The sequence below is a fragment of the Megalops cyprinoides genome, chromosome 17 (genome assembly GCF_013368585.1).
Source record: "Megalops cyprinoides isolate fMegCyp1 chromosome 17, fMegCyp1.pri, whole genome shotgun sequence".
NCBI classification, from domain to species: Eukaryota; Metazoa; Chordata; class Actinopteri; order Elopiformes; family Megalopidae; genus Megalops; species Megalops cyprinoides.
The window spans coordinates 20,261,036-20,277,625 of record NC_050599.1 but is presented as its reverse complement, the minus strand read 5'-3'; the positions used below and the strand labels follow the sequence as shown (position 1 = coordinate 20,277,625).

Sequence of the window (16,590 nt, the reverse complement as noted above, 5' to 3'; positions counted from 1 at the left end):
AACTTTCTCAAAAATACAGGGTATGCATGCAGTAAGTATGTATAAATATTTGCTTTTAAAACTATAACCAGAAAAATTTGTTTTTCTCTGATATTCCATTTGGATATAGCTACACTTTCAAAATAAATGGATATCATCCATTCAGCCATATATATTAGTAGGCCTATTTTCTTGGCTGTTCAGTTATTCCTTATTAGATGCTGTGAACATTACATTTTTTCTAAGTGAAGTCATGTAGAACTCCCAAAATGTAAAATAAAGCAAAATAAGCAGCCTAATAATCAAACAAAAGGTGAAATCACAAAATGAATACACACGTGTATAAATACACCAAAAATCCATTAATCCATTCTTTTAATACATTTCCTTATCAATGCAATTATAGAATGTCATCCGATGGCCCAGCCCAAGTACTTTCAATCAAAACCACAGTGTGATGTAAGCCTCCACAAGAAAAAGGATAACTGTATGATTTGTGTTCACAAAATTACAAAGTTATATTCACCTATCCTTTGCTATTAAAGTTGCTTTTGGATGGATTTAAAAGGGATATCCCAGCACCTCCCATTATAATCAATGGTCATACAGTCTCTATGGATTATTTTTTGTATTAGGCTGGAGGATTTATAGAGTGTTCAGTAGCAATTTAGCATAACGTCATTATGGTATCATCCTGTTAAGACAGAACACACTGTTTCATGCTTATATTCTGTATGAATACTTCTGTGATGACGATGTAATGGTAAATTACATTAACTGTTTGTTTCTCTTGAAAAGCGTAATGTTCGTTGGCTGTGATAGATGATGAGTAGTAATTGTAAGGCCAGTGTCTGGCACCCCAGTGTCCCTGTGACGGAGTGCCGTCACTACGGTTGAGTATGCGCTCTGACTGCCATACCAACGAGCTTGGCTCTTCGGCATTGCAGTCAAAGTTGCATGTTTGGTACCCCGTAGACCCGGGTTCGAGGCCGGGTGGGGTGACTGCTCTCGCCCTTTGCTACAAATGGTGTTAGAAGTGGGATGGCTTGCCGCGAGGCCATTGGAGGTGTGCCCGGTGTGTGAGCCGTATGAGGTACCCCCAGGTTCAGTTAACCCTGGTGCGTGAAGGACCCCAGAGATGGGTGAAGCACTGGTGAGTGGGGCACCCTGGGATGGGAGAAGTACGGCAAGAGAATGCGTGAGGGACACCATGGTACGTGAAGTGCATGGGCGTGCTTCCCGAAGGGGAGGGCAGTGTGACGGAGTGCCGTCACTATGGTTGAGTATGCACTCTGACTGCCTGGCTCTTTGGTGTTGTGGTCAAAGTTGCATGTTTGGTACCCCGTAGACCCGGGTTCGAGGCTGGGTGGGGTGACTGCTCTCGCCCTTCGCTACAGTCCCTCACACAAGAGGGAGCTCCACTGTGAAGCTCATTGTGTTTTTCGTCATGTTGCTCACTGCCTTGTCTCCCTTACCCCCCTCTGCAGGGTACAGTACGCCGGAGATGTTAAGCTGCCTAAGAACTTCAATCCCAGGGAACACTGGCCCAATTGTTCCACCCTCAAGGAAATCCGAGATCAGGGCTTCTGTGCATCCTGATGGGTAAGGCTGAACCTTGTTGTGTCAGTCATTTGGAAAAGGGTATAGGCAAGGGAACCATACTCAGCTTTTCATAAATATGAGACTGAAGATTTGCCATTTGGCATACAGGCCCAATCTGTGAAATTGTGTTCTATTTAGTTGATTTTTTTTATTTTTTGCTTGAACAAGTAAATGAATAGTCTTTAAGAAAATGTAAGCACTGGTAGTCAACTCATCTCTTCACTTGCACACTGTGGCAAACTGCTGGATAACACTGGGACCCATGTCAGCCCAAATTGTTACTGGTTGGTTATTTGTTTCATTTTTTTTTCTTTATCCATGTTTTTACGCTCCAACCACCCCCACCCCCAAATGTAATCCAAATGAACCTGACTATTTAATTGCCCTTGCAACAGTATTGAAATGGCAAGATTTTGACTAGCAAACAAAATTGTGCAAGATTTTGCACTGAATGTGTAGTAACTGGAATATTTCACAATTACATTCTGAAATTATAACAATTTTGAGCCCCTGAAAATGGGGGGACTGTGAATAAAAATTGCTGTAATTCTTAACGGTTTATATATTTTTGTTAAACCCCTTGATTTAAAAGTCTGCACTTCAATCACATCTTGATTGCTTCATTTCAGATCCACTGTGGTGATGTACAGAGCCAAAGTCATGACAATTGTGCCTCCGTCCAAATACTTATGGACCTAACTGTAAGTGCTGCCAATAGAAACCAGTGGTGACTCCATGTCCAGATGCGCTGCCTAATTTGCCTATAATTAAATAAACGGTAGAGTTATATTTAGCTACCCTTAACTATGAAAGATGGGTGAATTTTATAGATGTATTTAAAAGAGATATCTGAAAACATGTTGATTAAGTTCCTTGTCATTCAGTGTTTCTGGATTATATCTTATTTTAGGTAGAAGGATTTACGGAGTGTTTAGCAGTGTTTATCAGAATGAAATTATGTTTATTGAACAGAATAATTTTTTAAGTAAAGAAATGCATGACGTTGGATCATGCTTCCAAGAGTGAGGAACATACATGCAACTTATTTTTTGAATGCTCACTATATACTATACAAACAGTTATAACATCAGAAGTGGCAATTTTTCCAACAGATTTTTCACACTGTTTTAACTTGTATGGAGTCATTGGTCCTTTACCTGCTTACAGACATCTATGCACAGATGTTGGCCAGTTTTTAAGAGCAAACTGATATATTACCACAGGTGCTATAGTGGTAGAGCCAGAAGAAGAATCCTTCAGTGATAGTGGCATACAATACTAGCAAGCACTGCGATTCGCATCAGCATTTTACTGTGTTTCTATGAAATAATATGCACTGCCCTGACTACATGAGAAAGCAGAGCAATGTGTGTTAAGTCAGTGTCAAAATTTTTAGGGTAAATTAGTGTTTCACTTATTGTGTAGAGGGTGTGTAAAAATCAAATACATCATCAATGGCTTGAAGCATTTCACTGATTGCACTAAGCATGAGTATGTCCACATTGCAGTTCACCACATTCTCCCTGGCATAGTTCCTTACTGGGAACACAGAGGACACTGGCAAGCCCACCAGCTTTGCTGCCTTCTCCACCTGCAACACAAAAAAAAAACAAAGGGCATTACTGACTGAATACGGCAGACAGTCATTTTGTACAATTTACCACTTCTGTTGACTTCTGCTTCAGCCATAATTCAAGACATGCATCAAAACTGTTGGGTTTTGAGCCTACAAAATATAATTTCACCCAAAATGTCACCTGTTTTCATGTTGATGCTTAAAAAGCATGATTATTTACCCATCATATTAAATTAATAACAAACGTATTAAAACACCAAAAATAATTTATTATAAATAATTTAAATTATTGGGCACAGTTAGATTCATCACATTGGATCTAATTTCTTTTGATGTACAGAAAGTCATCCCCTACATGACATTTAATCATGGCAGCTGTGTAACTGAGGTCTTTGTTGGCATGGGGAGGTAAGAGCTGTGTAGAAATGACACAGCACAGAGGCGCCCCAGTGTCCTTACCCTCTCCTGCACAATGCGGCTGGTGTAGACATACTGCACATCCTCCTGGACTGCATGGCACACCTGGTCCACGTGGGTCAGCAGGACCATGTGGGGGATTTCTGTGAGGGGGGGGGGGGAATTCTGCAGTCAGAGGTGGGGTTGGTCAACTGCTCTGAGCACTAACATCTACATCTAACTAGAAAAATGATCTTTACTACACATTTAGTGTTACATTTTTTCTATTTCTTGCAAATTTTGCATTTATTTCACAAGAAACAAAAAAAAAAATCATAGTTCTTCCTGTTTCGTTTTTCATTCAGAGATAAGGTCAAAGTACATTGGATTTACATTAAATAGAGATTCTTGACTTGACTGAATATTTTACATTTAACCTGTCACATACACCACTGATTCCACATGTGAAATCCATTGAGTGGCATAGATAATTGCCAAAGTAGGTGATAAACTGTCACTTCATATTTTGGAAGGCTTCCACAGAGAATAGTTTTTCATTTGTGTAAAAAAGGGTAGCCTTGTGGATCAGTAGATGGAGTAAGTAGATTTGTGGGTAAAGGTTGCAGGTGCTCGTTTGATTAGGAACACTGCTACTGCAACCTTGTACCTCTGAAGACTACAACATCAGCAAGCCAGGTATCAGAATCGGTTAACTCTTCAGCTTTTAGTAAAACATTGTAGATATATTGCACAAAAAACGGTAGTTATACTTTGTTATCTAGCAGAGATATTGGAGTGGATTAACCAGCCAGCTATAGCCAAACCAAAGCTGACCTGTCATCAAAAAGATGTATCCAGCTAATTATAAGCACTAAGTAGCTTGATGTACTTAACTAGGAAAGGAACACAGACACATATCTTTGGAGTGTTTTGATTTCCATAGCATATGCTATTTCAATAAAATGTAGCATTCTGAGAAAAATTGCCTTTAGCTAAAAATGAATTGCTCTCTGAAATGTTTATTCTCCCATGCTATATAGTTAAATAATAATGTGCTGTGGAATATTTCAAGAGAACAACAACTGATTGCCAGGTGGATTAATAATTAATAAAGAATGACAGCAACATAAATGTTCCCTTGTAAATAGTTTATCACAAGTGTGTGTGTGTGTGTGTGTTTATTTGGGTGGGGGCAGGGGATGTTAGCTTTCCCTCAAAAAGTAAGCAACACATGCACAAATGCCCAATGTAATGGAAGGCTATGAGTGTACCACAAGTCCTATTCCTGCCAATGAATCTTGAAATGTTCCCTCTCCTAATCTCCAACACAAATTTATAAACCACAGAATTATAAAACTTCATTAAGCTCACCCAGGTCTGAGAGCTCACTGTTAACCCTCTTCAGCATCTCTTCCAGACTTCCACTGTAGGACAACACTTTGCATGCATCCAGAACAAACACGGCACAGTGTATTTTGTCTTTCAGTGCTGGTGATAGGTGGTAGCCTGCTGTGTTGTGATTGATGGGAGCTTCACGATCAAACTGGAGCAAAACATGTCAGGATTATGCACCCAAACAGCAGACAGAAGAGATCAGTCAGGAGACTGGTGGATGTAATGTAATTCTAAAAGGTTAATCAAAATAGACCCTTACTGACAGAAATTGCAAAAAGACAATTTTACACAATGTTAGAAATGATGAACTAGATCACTGGCCTCATATATAGAATGAAGTCTTATTTGAATACATTTTTGTGTTCAATGTGATAAGGATCCTGGCATCCAAAGAGAATTTTAATATTGTTTTATGTGACATGTTGAATACCTTGTGTCCCTCGGGTACATGGCCTTTGATAACTGCCAAGGTGTCGTGGAGGGTCAGGCCAGTCTCTTCGCTATCCCCAAACCCCATGGCATCACACAGGGTCAGGGCTGTGGGCTGGCCACCTTTCTCTGCCCGGATATCATAGCACCTCAGCTTGGAGGGACAAGGAAAAGGGTTGCATTACATTGACAGTATGCTCTTACAGTACACACACATTTACCTTCACAACAGCTCAGGTTTGACTTTAGCTGTAATTGGGCTTATCTGAGTTATTTTATACCATTGAACAGATACAGTCATGAGTTTAATTTACAGTAAATACCTAGGCTGCAAGGAGTAACATTAATTTTAAAATGGATTGTGAGGGAAAACAAAATTTGAATGAAAAGCTGGATGAACTTTGTGAGGCTGAGAGAGAGAAAAAGAGGGAGAGAGCATTTCCATTCTACCTTCTTGGTGAAGCCATCTGGGTGACAGCCAATGATAGGCATTTGGGTGACATGCCTGTACATCACAGATATTATGGAGTTGATAAAGCTGGATTTCCCAGCACCAACTGGACCCACCAGGAGAATCTTCACCTTTGACAGTGACTCATAGGTGGGATTATAAGAGACCAGATTCTTCCTCAGAGTTTCTCTGTTCCTGAAAATAAGCATTTGTAGAGAAATGAGTACATCCATATGATGGCATTAGCATGTAGCTCTGTTATAACACCTTCCACAAGGACTAGAGCTGCCTCTACTTTCCCTGATACCTGTAAACATAATGACCGAGGCTTTCAGATGCCTTTTTGTTTGCTGTTTCTTTCCTATTGCCACATGCAAATGAGCATATTAAGCAGGCTGACAACGGGAGAGACATACTTAAGCAAGGAAGTTTAAAACTGCAGAGGTTACACACTGTAATCTCGTTGCAGTGACACATAGACTTTTTTAAAAAAGAGGACTCTTTACGTTTATGCAGAAGTGCATAAGTACATAAATCACCTGAACTGAAACTGAAAAGTCAGCTGAAAGTACCACATCATTGACAAACATGTGACCAGAACTGTTCTAAATACCGTACTTCTCTGTCCATGTCACCTCCCTCCATGGGTTGAGCAGTAGATTTCCGGAATCTAAGAGGACGGCATAAAAGTCTGATTGTTAAGAAAAAAACGGTACAATTATGCAACATAGGTGATGCTGTTCTGATCCTATTCACTGTAACCCATGTTAATTCCCTCTGGCTTGACCTGAATGCAGGTTTAAAGGTGAAGTGGCAAGCTCCTACCTTGCACGCGATGCACCTCCACTTCCACGCAGCATGAGTTTGCCTCTTTCCAAATTTCACCGTAAATACTGTCATAGGTTGAGGTTAGGTAAGATTTCCCCTCATCAGAACACAAGCACAGGCAATTTCCAAAAGATACTGAATAACTGGTTGCATGAAACGCATGCCTCTGCTCCTTGACGGGAAAGCAGGTTGCATTTTGTTCATCCACCGAGAACAGGAAAGCTTCGCTATCCTGACTTTTTCTGTTATGCTTTGGAAAAGGTTTACTGAAGTAACCTCCCCGGACCGCTCCTGATTGTAAATACACAAGAAGAATAAACCTCCCTTGATCATAAGATTTTACCTTCAAAGTTTCAATTTCGAATCCATGGTGGCTCCCCTTGTATAGCAGACAGAAATTCACTGGTTCTGGAAAAAGCTTTCGCAATTGCCTCTCTCTTTCTAACCCCAGTTGAGAAGTCACGGAAGACATGGCAGATGGAATAGAAATACGCTATTGAGAAAATAAGTTCAAGTCAGCAAGGTAGGATACAACAGGGAGGAACTGCTTGTTCTCCACCGAAACTTCCCTAGCAAGTTTATACACCAAAATCGAAAGCGCTGCTTCATGAAACTCGCGAAACGAGTTTCATGAAACTGTCCCATCGCTCGAGATGTTTTGAGATCCACATGATTACTTATATACAGTAACTTGGGTGAAATGTAAAAAAAACAAAACAAATAGGCATATCCCCAGATTCGTTTTCAAAAGCAGACTATTTATAAAAGTGCATCGAATATAATTTTAATGCCTGCTCATGTTCACAGACTTCATAGACAGATTACCATTTAGGCCTACTATAACACGAAAATATATTCAATTTGTCATATTCCTTTAAAGTTTGAATATTGAAACAAGGTGAATGAAGTAGTAAGTTAACAACCAAAACAATTAAGCACATGCAGAAATAAAGGTATGGCATCCATTTTTCCATATATTTCCGCATTATTATATTTACTCAAAGTCATTTGCTAACATGCAAATAAGTACTGCCTATTTGCCAACATAAACCATAGATGACCCCAGGGGACCCCCAAGAGACGCGCTTCTTGATTTGCTTATAATATTATCAAAGGGAGAGTTCTATATACCTTTATCTTAGGTTTAATGATTGATGGTATCCTGTTCAGAAAGAATTTACTATTTTTCATTCGTTATGAATTTTAAGGCATTGTGAATGCAATCGTGATGAAGATATAATGGTGAAGTTATGGGTAACCCCCGCTCCCTGCCGTATATTAATAAAAATCATCTTGTGGATAAAAGAGTCGACATTGAAATGTCTTGGGATCAGCACAATGGACAATCTTTCCCTTAATGTAGGGCCACACAATAATAAATGTATAAAAACTAATCTATTCATTTGGGTAATGAGAAAGCACAGTTGATGTATCGCCTACTGTTTTGTTTATTCATATTATTCTGGTCTTCCGTTGTGAAGAAAATGTATATTGCGAAATAATGCTCCATTTACAAGCTTACCGGTGCACAACTCAATCTTACGTTTAGAAATAGCTCTTACAGATTACTTTTGTAATAGGCCGTTTCTGTTAAAAGCTAAAATAAACCGGGACACCTTCTATATTATATGATGGCATGTTCCTGTTAATTTCCATGAAGGAAGTTGCATGTTAATATAAATGTACGAATCTCTGTTGGTCCCTGTTGTGGTTTACACTGACAGTAAGCTTATCATCTTGAGTTAAATATGTTATATTTAAGCATTCTTTTCAAATGCACAAAGATGTTTCTTTTCATTAATTTGTTTATTATTGCTACTGTGAATGATGCGCCACCAAGTGTATTTAACATAAACTGAATAAGGTTAGGCACTCTGAAATCACAGAACGGAAGTGGCTTTCGCCGTCCCTTGTTTAGTGTGACGTCATCCAACGTCAGCTGTGGATTCTGTGTAGCCGGTTAGATAGCTACTTCGGTTTAACACCAACGATGAAGAAGTGAAGCAAGGCAGCGCCGTTTTCCCTAATCGCAAACCAAATCATTTAACATTGGAGGGGTTCGAGTTCACAGAGCACTGACAGGATCTGAACTGAGGAGGAGACGACAGCGTGACATCCCTATTTTAGATGTTTCTTATTAAGGCAGGTTTGGGGACAGCTATACCGTGGGTCCTTGTTTCGTTTGCTTTTTGGTAGCACGACAGTGACCTTATCGACTCCATGTTGTCCTCTCGAATTGATTGTTTTGTGCTCATCTTTTTATTCCGTTATGTTAGATAGTTGTATTTTGAATGGTCACTTTATGGCCAGCATCTTTAAGATGTAACATTATCGCTGTTAGTGACGAATACATGTTTACTGTGAAAATTACTTGAAAAAAGTCAGGCCGGTCTATGCCGGTGATTGCACTTAATTTTTACGTCCAACGCAACGTATTGCGTTAATTAGCTAGCTAGCTGCATTTTTACAAATTGAACTGAAGCACTTTTTAAAATCATTTTCTTTATCATCAAAGTCGTTGCTAGTAGCATATTTGCACTGACATAAGCTATCAAGTGAGGTAGCTAACTGTACTACGGCAGATACATTGATATAGATACCTAACTGGTTCAGATAGGCTGTTCTTTTTACTTTTAATGGCTACTAGCTAGTTAGCGATGTAAGTAATTACCAGACCACATGACCCACCATAAGTAACTAGCAAGCTATTGGTAGTTCCTCCATGGTCGTGTGTCTATTCTTGAATTTCTGTTTTTATCATTGTAGTGTTAATTTTTCCGCCAGTTAGCTTGGCTGGAAGCTGCAAGAGGTGTTCTGCTTCAGGTAGGCCATTTTTCCCCCGTGGTAGCTACGCGGTCAAACCTGAAGTTTTTGTTGGCTTGTGGGTGGGCAGTTGTCATTTGCTTCGTTGATTCACTTGGCTGTCACCAGTGGTTTGTCATGCTGCTGTCCTATTCTGAACTGTGGAAAGTATGCGTGGATTACGTCTTCAGACCTTATACTATGGTCGTCGGCACCATCACAGCCGTCGCTTATTACCTCTGGGGATGTGAGGGTGAGGTTAGTCACTTAATGGAAACGATGGTGTTATTATATCCTAAGATCACGCACTACCTTAGCTTGGCTGCAGGATGCTTTCTATTTACCCTTCCATGGCTATTTACTGGGGTATGCTTTGTCCTACAGGGCTGCAAATGTGCTACTCAATTATTTTTTTAAGTAAACAGGTATGCTATTTTTTGCCCTTGAAATACAAGACTTTAATTGAGATAACAGTAACTAAAATTTGAACACCCCTGTAGGATATGGCTGGTAACCCTACAAAGCTATAACCCACCCTTTACCGACTTTTATGTCTGTCATTGCAGTAACTAAAGAATGTGAGGTGAAATAGCTCGGTTTCCCAACGTGCATAACCTCACAGTGCTTTCTTAAAACGGGCGAAGTTGCACTCATTCATCTAGAGAGCGGGGATTTCAAATAGTCTTGCATGTGTGTGATTTAGAACACGCCGTCTTCTACGGAATGCATAGAAATCATCAGTCTGTCTGTCTGTCTTCCAGTCCTTGGCTTTTTTCCTCCTCCACTGGTGCTTAATCGCACAGCTGTGAATGTACAGATCGCGTCACGGTGGCTTCGTTGCCGTGGTGATTGAATGTGGGAAAGTGATTGTCCTCTCGCTCTCCGTGCAGACGCCGATCCTGGTGTGCAGCGATGGGTTCCGTGTCTTCCTGGAACGCCACTGTCCCGTGGTGGCCGAACGGTTCCGGCCCACGCCTTGGTGCTGGGGCGGCCGGCTGCAGACCCTGGTCCGCGTGCTCATCAAGTCCAGCCCGTCGGTGACATACAGGAAGTAAGGGTGACCTTTCCCATGCCGCCTGCGGCTTTGCAGGAGACTGCCTGCTTTTATCGCGTCAGCACTGCCAGATCTATGATCTCTTTTTTCCTCTCTAAAGAGGCAGCTGAAATGAGCTTTGAACATATTTAGGTAATTGGCGCAATGTCAAAAAAGCCAATGTCTTGACGTCTGTTGTGTGCAGTTTGAGAGGAAAGGAATCCTGTCCTCAGTGCTTCCATGTCTGTACGCCCAGGATTGCTTGTTGGATTTCATATGTCATTCCATAGGGGTAACAGTGATGCCTCTGAAATCTCACAGCCGGGTCAAGTTTATTGCATGGGGGAAGATATTTTGGCCGCTTAAAGTACAAGGGCTTGATTTAAATAAAAACTGCATCCTGAGTGCATGTGCGGAGTACTGTTTGACAATGTTTGGTTCTGCAGTTTTCTGTAATTTTAATGGCCTGCTTCTTCCGTAAATTCTTTGTCACTGCAGAACCTAAGTTTAGTGTTCTCTCCCTTTATGTAAGTCAAAACACTCCAGCCAGCCACAGCCTAAAAGCCTCCCCTTTACAACTGGGAGGTTTGGTGGGATGGTCACGAAGCTGCAAAAGTAGCAATAAGTGTTTTTGCCTCAGCCTGTGGGTCTATCTGAATGTGCCTGGCCCTGTTTTCCCCAGTGAGCTGATCAAAACCAGGGATGGGGGTCAGATCTCTCTTGACTGGGTGGACAACGCAAGCAGCACCACCTACCCAGAGGGTTCCACTCGGCCCACCGTGCTGATTCTGCCGGGCCTGACGGGAAACAGCCAGCAGACGTACGTTCTGCATGCTGTGAGCCAGGCAACTCGCCGAGGCTACAGGTGAGCCAGTAACCTCTGACCTGTCTTTAACTGCGAGTGGGTCTCGCTGCTTGCTTGGTGTGTGGGCACGGGGGCTCTGGGCTCAGTGTGCTGATTTGACTCTCCCTGTCTGTCTCCTTCTCTGTCTAGATCTGTGGTGTTTAATAACAGAGGCTTTGGGGGGGAAGAGTTACTGGTGAGTAAGAGAGAGTGATTGCAGTTTGAGACTGTAAAAAAATAAAAATATAAAGTATGAATATGAAACCTCAGCCCATCTTAAAGGGCTTCTACTGTATAGACTGTGTGTAATGTGTAATTGGACCTTGATATTAATGTTTACATTTTTTGGAAAGTGAAGGGCTATTTGACAATGACCTTCACAGAAAGAGGTTTACTGTACATCTCTATAACGCATCAAGTCAATGGCCCTTAAAAGGTGGAATTAGAAGTTCTTGATTTGTCCAACCAAACACTTTCTCTGGGTCTTAATTCTAGTAGATGCATGCCAGGTGACATTTTAAGAAGTAGTTTGGTGCATTTTTGCAAAAGCTTTCTTTATCTTGCTCTCACCTGCAAAATGTGAAATGAAATTATTGTCTTGTAGGTGGGTTAAAGTGTAATTATTTTGAATGAACAGTGAAAAAAATGTTCTTCTATGCCATTGAAACATACTACAATAGGCAACAGTTGTGCAAACTTACTTACATACTTGCCATAAAAATGTCTCCTGTCTAGTGTTGTAAGTACTGACTTATTTTCCAGATGTGTGTACAGTAACTCAATTTTTCTTTGTCTGAAATCCTTGATCCCTCTTCCCATAATCCTCTGCATCGCTTCTGTTCACCCTCTGTCTCTCTCCCAGTAACCCTGTGTCTCCACTCCTCCAGACTCCCCTAACGTTCTGTGCAGCTGACACCTCCGACCTGGAGCGCGTGATCCAGCATGTGAGGGAGCTCTTTCCACAGGCACCGCTGCTGGGGACGGGGGTCTCCCTGGGGGGGTGAGTACATGTGGCCTCAAAAACTCGTGACCAGTCCAACCAAGTTGAATTCATTGCACATCTTCATTACAAACCGTGTTATAAATTTAATTGTGACTTCTGTGTATGTTGGGACTCTTGTGATCTATTACCACTCTGTTGTCTGTTACCAAACGTTTATAAATCCGCCTTGATAAATCTACTAGGTAAATGTTTGGTCTCATTGTTTGGTTGTGGTATTCTTCATACTTTTATGTGAGTCTAAGGAAAGTTAAATGATAATAATTTGAATCGTCGATAGCAGAGTGAACTAGTTCATTTTTGTAGAAATACCACTTGTACATCATAATATACAAAGTGGATGTGTGGATTGAAGTTTGAATTGAAGATAATAACAGCTATCAGGGCTGAAACTGATGTGAAAAAACAAGAGAACGATCAGGGAAATGCTGACAGGTCTCTCCTGATGACGAGTAATAAAAAAGGCCAGCTCTATACTGTGATCAGATGAAGACCTTATGTGACCCCCCCCCCCACCACCCTGACTCCTCCCGTTTCCCAGGATGCTGCTGTTAAACTACCTGGCTCGAAAGGGCAGCGAAGCGGGGCTGCTGGCGGGGCTCACCATGTCTGTCAGCTGGGACACGCTGGAGTCCTGCGCCTCCCTGGAGAGGCCAATCAACCGGCTGCTTTTCAACAGGCACCTCACCGGGAACCTGTGCCGCGCCATCAACAGGTGAGCCGGCCGACGCCGCCGTCCCCAGCCTCGGGTCACCGCGTGACTCGGCCCCCGCCGTCCCAGTGGAACGTAATTAAGCCCTTTGAGTGGAGCGTGGGCCGTTGGTGGCGTTGCAGCGTCTTTTGCCGTTGGGCGCGTGCTTCGTTTAGCCTGACTGGCGCGTGCTGTCTCCGCAGGCACAGAAAGATGCTGGAGACCGTGGTGGACGTGGAGCACGTGCTGAAGGTAGGCCGCAGACCCTCCGCCGCGCGATGCAGGAGTGACCTGGTGCCCGCAGAGTGACACCTCTCCTTTGTCGCCCCCCCCCCCCCCCCCCCCCCCCCCCCCCCCCAGGCTCGGACCATCCGTGAGTTCGACGAGCGGTACACCTCCGTTATGTTTGGCTACAAGTCCTGTCGGGACTACTACGTGGACGCCAGCCCTGGATACAAGCTGCCCCAAACTGCTATTCCCGTGCTGTGCCTTAATGCTGCTGACGACCCTTTCTCCCCCAAACACGGTGAGGAACCCATAAACGGGAGCTTAGCTCAGGGAGCACCTTCACAACTACAGCTACAGTAATGACAGTCCATCATAGAAAGGTGTCAGTAGTTAACCTCACATTTTTAACTGAATTTAATGATCTGCTTGGAGCATTGAGATTGGTTTTTACTCAAGCACAGACCAAAAGGGTCTTAACAGGCAGATTTAAAAAGGTGTAAAATTAGAAGCTTTCCCTGGGTTTTATGTTGACATTTAACAGCATTGTGTACTTTTTAACAGCAGTGCATGCTTTTTAACAACGTCTCCTCGGGGTTCATTTGGTTTATGTAGTTTTACAATTCCCGGTACATACCACAATCGGTAAATTAAGAAGCTTTACAGGAGACACTGTTGTTATCACCTGGCTAGCTACATATTTTGATCTTAACTATTTTCATTTCATATTATGAGGGAGGTTAGGACACTGAAATTCAGGTGTAATCTATCCTACATTGAAAAACCTAAACTTAAAAAATACCAAAGCCTTTATTATTTCAGGTGAGCTGTGGTTTTTATATCGTGGGTTGTTATCTGTTAACCTTTCACTGTGGGCACCATACCTCACACTCCTGCTCTTGTTGTCCTCAGCCCTCCCTCTTTCCCTGGCCCAACGCCTGCCCAACGTCGCGCTCCTGGTGACTGCCCACGGCGGCCACATCGGCTTCCTGGAGGGCCTCTTCCCCCGAGGAGAGGGCTACATGGACCGGCTCTTCGGCCAGTTCATCCAGGCGGCGTTTGAACACCCCGGGGACCTGAAGGGGGCCTGCGGGATCAGGGACGACCCCACCGGCGGGCTGCCCCCAGCTTCCTCGGCGGGCCGGTCACCTGAGCGGGCCCGCGTATGAAGAAAGATTACTTCCGTTGCACTCAGTAACACAACCATAACCCCATCACCCCCCACATCTCAGGCTCTCATCAGTAATAAGAAATTTAAAAGGACTAAGCACAGGCCAACAGTACAACAGTTTGTAATCTGGCCTCATAGCTGAATGATCACACTTTCAGGATGACCTATAGATCACAGATGACTTACAGAACTAATGCCTTATCGATCTGTAAATTAGAGTTGCAGGCCTCCCATTGTCGTAGTTAAATGTGAGAGTTTGTCTGAACAGTGTTTGGTTGTTCCTGTCAGAACCTGGAGCGGGAGTAGAGCAGGAATGTGTGACTTGATGCCATGGTACACTACATGCAGTCCTGCTGTGTGGTCAGTTTTCATTGGTGCTCCACTAGGAGGGGTAGTACACACATTTGGTGGGTCTTCTCTGGGAGTCTGTTTAGTGATACTATGTCTGTGTCCCCAGTTGCCCCCCTCAAGAGAATAAGTGCATTATGTAGGGTTTGGGTTTGTGCATAAGGGTTCATTTTACATCATCGTCAGTGGAAGGCTGCAGTTAAAATTAAGCCCTTTTTTTCAGGTATGTGCATGCACTGTCATTAATACAAAACCATGGCCCAGTTTGGATTGACCAAGTAAATTTGGGGTGACCATCAGAGGACAGGTTTTTCTTGGTGTGTATGAATCTGTTTTTGTTTTATGGCTTTCATTTTAGTTTGTTTTGATATTTTTAAATAGGTTTGTAGCTATAGTGATTTATAGGTCTGTAAAATGAAATTAACTCCAGTGTATTATACATCACATGTAGTCTTTATTGAATGGAATTTAATGAACACTTTGAAAATCTGCACACGCAGCAAGTTGACGGACACCCCAAGAGGCTCTCTGTGTAGGGTTTATGCAGTGATTTGGGACACAGCATAGAATATCTGTATGTGCTTCCATGTATAGCATTATGGTACTCCACTCTATAAAAGCGAATGGTGCACAGAGTGTAGATTCTGTGACACAAAGTGACATCAAGTACAGTAGGGGTCTGATTTTCATGGTCTTAACAGTTACCTCCTGCAACTCCTTTCAGTATTTCAGGCTCCGAAAAGGTCCAGTGATCAAAAATGATAGTGTTTGCTGTGTGTTGTATTTTGTCCCTCGCACGTTGACCAGTGAGAGCAGGTAGTGCTGTGTTTGCGAAGGGAAGAGTTTGCTTTCTCACTGTGTGCCTGGCCCATTTAACCTGTGTTCAATCTTCAAGGCAGCGTTGTCACACTGGCTTGACATGGCAGTCGATGGTCACACATTCATTACACCTCCTCCGTGTTTCACAGTGATGTCCACCTCCCTTTCCTCCTTCTGCCAGACCACTTTCCTTTGTCTCAAATTCCTCTTTTCAAAATTTCCTTTGCAAATTGCAACAATTCCTATGCACATGTTGCGGATAGACAGCTGTGTGCTGTGTTTGCTAACCATGAAATTAAGCCCCATGGGCTTTGATACAGTGAAGTATTTGGATTTAATTACTATTACTAATGTCATTTCCCTAAAGCATGGGGCTCACCCATCGTAACCCTTCTTATAGCATCTTGTATATTGCGGAGTGGAGAGTCTGAATGGCCGGATGGCTGTGGATTGGATACCGTTGGCTCCTGTATTCACTCATTCGCAGAGACAATTGAGGTGCTAGTCTTTTTGCACAGGAATACTGCACTGATGTGTAATTTAAGTAGAATTAGTTTTTCTTGTTCTGTGTTTGTGAGCATGACTAAGGTAACTACTGATATTTTTACCACAGTTAAGGCACAGGGTACATGCAGCGTGTGTGTCTCTGTACACGCACATGATTCAAAGACAGGAAATGCAACCTGCAGTGTTGTAACTGAAAATCAACTGATCCCTGGTCAGTTTTTTGGAAAAGAAAAGGTGAAAGCAATCTTTTTAAAAATCTTCTGTAGGCTTTTCCAATGTCTACATAGAACTTGTATTTTTCCATAATGAAGTCTGAATCATGTTTTTAAAAGAAACTGGGTCAGAGTTGATGTTATCCAAGCCTGTATATGCTGTACATTGTAGTTGATTGTTGTGCTTGGTGAGACCAAATTCTTTTAAGCTGTAGTTGACCGGGGAGCCACACTCTTATTGGCAATACCTCATGTTGGTTGAGCTGACCAGTAAGTCTGATG

At 42.4% G+C, this 16,590-nt stretch overlaps 2 protein-coding genes across 2 annotated transcripts; one reads left to right on the top strand and one right to left on the bottom strand.

Annotated features, from left to right (window-relative positions):
• Positions 1-2,682: 2,682 nt before the first annotated feature.
• LOC118792460 (interferon-induced protein 44-like) lies at positions 2,683-6,473 on the bottom strand. Its single transcript, XM_036550314.1, has 6 exons — positions 6,442-6,473; positions 5,828-6,023; positions 5,379-5,531; positions 4,925-5,096; positions 3,617-3,717; positions 2,683-3,172 (listed from the first exon to the last, which is right to left on the bottom strand). Exons 1-6 carry the CDS (start codon positions 6,471-6,473, stop codon positions 2,996-2,998), a joined length of 831 nt encoding a protein of 276 aa, XP_036406207.1. The 3' UTR covers positions 2,683-2,995.
• A 2,120-nt stretch (positions 6,474-8,593) lies between these two features.
• LOC118792189 (protein ABHD1-like) lies at positions 8,594-14,740 on the top strand. Its single transcript, XM_036549953.1, has 9 exons — positions 8,594-9,716; positions 10,349-10,509; positions 11,174-11,356; positions 11,486-11,531; positions 12,223-12,335; positions 12,877-13,050; positions 13,230-13,278; positions 13,387-13,552; positions 14,164-14,740. The coding sequence occupies exons 1-9, from the start codon at positions 9,597-9,599 to the stop codon at positions 14,418-14,420; spliced, it is 1,269 nt and encodes a 422-aa protein (XP_036405846.1). The 5' UTR covers positions 8,594-9,596; the 3' UTR covers positions 14,421-14,740.
• Positions 14,741-16,590: the final 1,850 nt, after the last annotated feature.

What these genes read in the sequence shown, in the direction of transcription:
- LOC118792189 (XM_036549953.1), top strand. Translation starts at nt 9,597, where the DNA reads ATGCTGCTGTCCTATTCTGAACTGTGGAAAGTATGCGTGGATTACGTC. An exon ending in CTGTGCCGCGCCATCAACAG is followed by an intron (nt 13,051 to 13,229) that starts GTGAGCCGGCCG and finishes CTGTCTCCGCAG; the next exon opens with GCACAGAAAGATGCTGGAGA. An exon ending in CCCTTTCTCCCCCAAACACG is followed by an intron (nt 13,553 to 14,163) that starts GTGAGGAACCCA and finishes TGTTGTCCTCAG; the next exon opens with CCCTCCCTCTTTCCCTGGCC.
- LOC118792460 (XM_036550314.1), bottom strand. Translation starts at nt 6,473, where the DNA reads ATGGAGGGAGGTGACATGGACAGAGAAGTACG. An exon ending in GACATGGACAGAGAAGTACG is followed by an intron (nt 6,024 to 6,441) that starts GTATTTAGAACA and finishes GCTTATTTTCAG; the next exon opens with GAACAGAGAAACTCTGAGGA. An exon ending in GCCGCATTGTGCAGGAGAGG is followed by an intron (nt 3,173 to 3,616) that starts GTAAGGACACTG and finishes TTTGTGTTGCAG; the next exon opens with GTGGAGAAGGCAGCAAAGCT.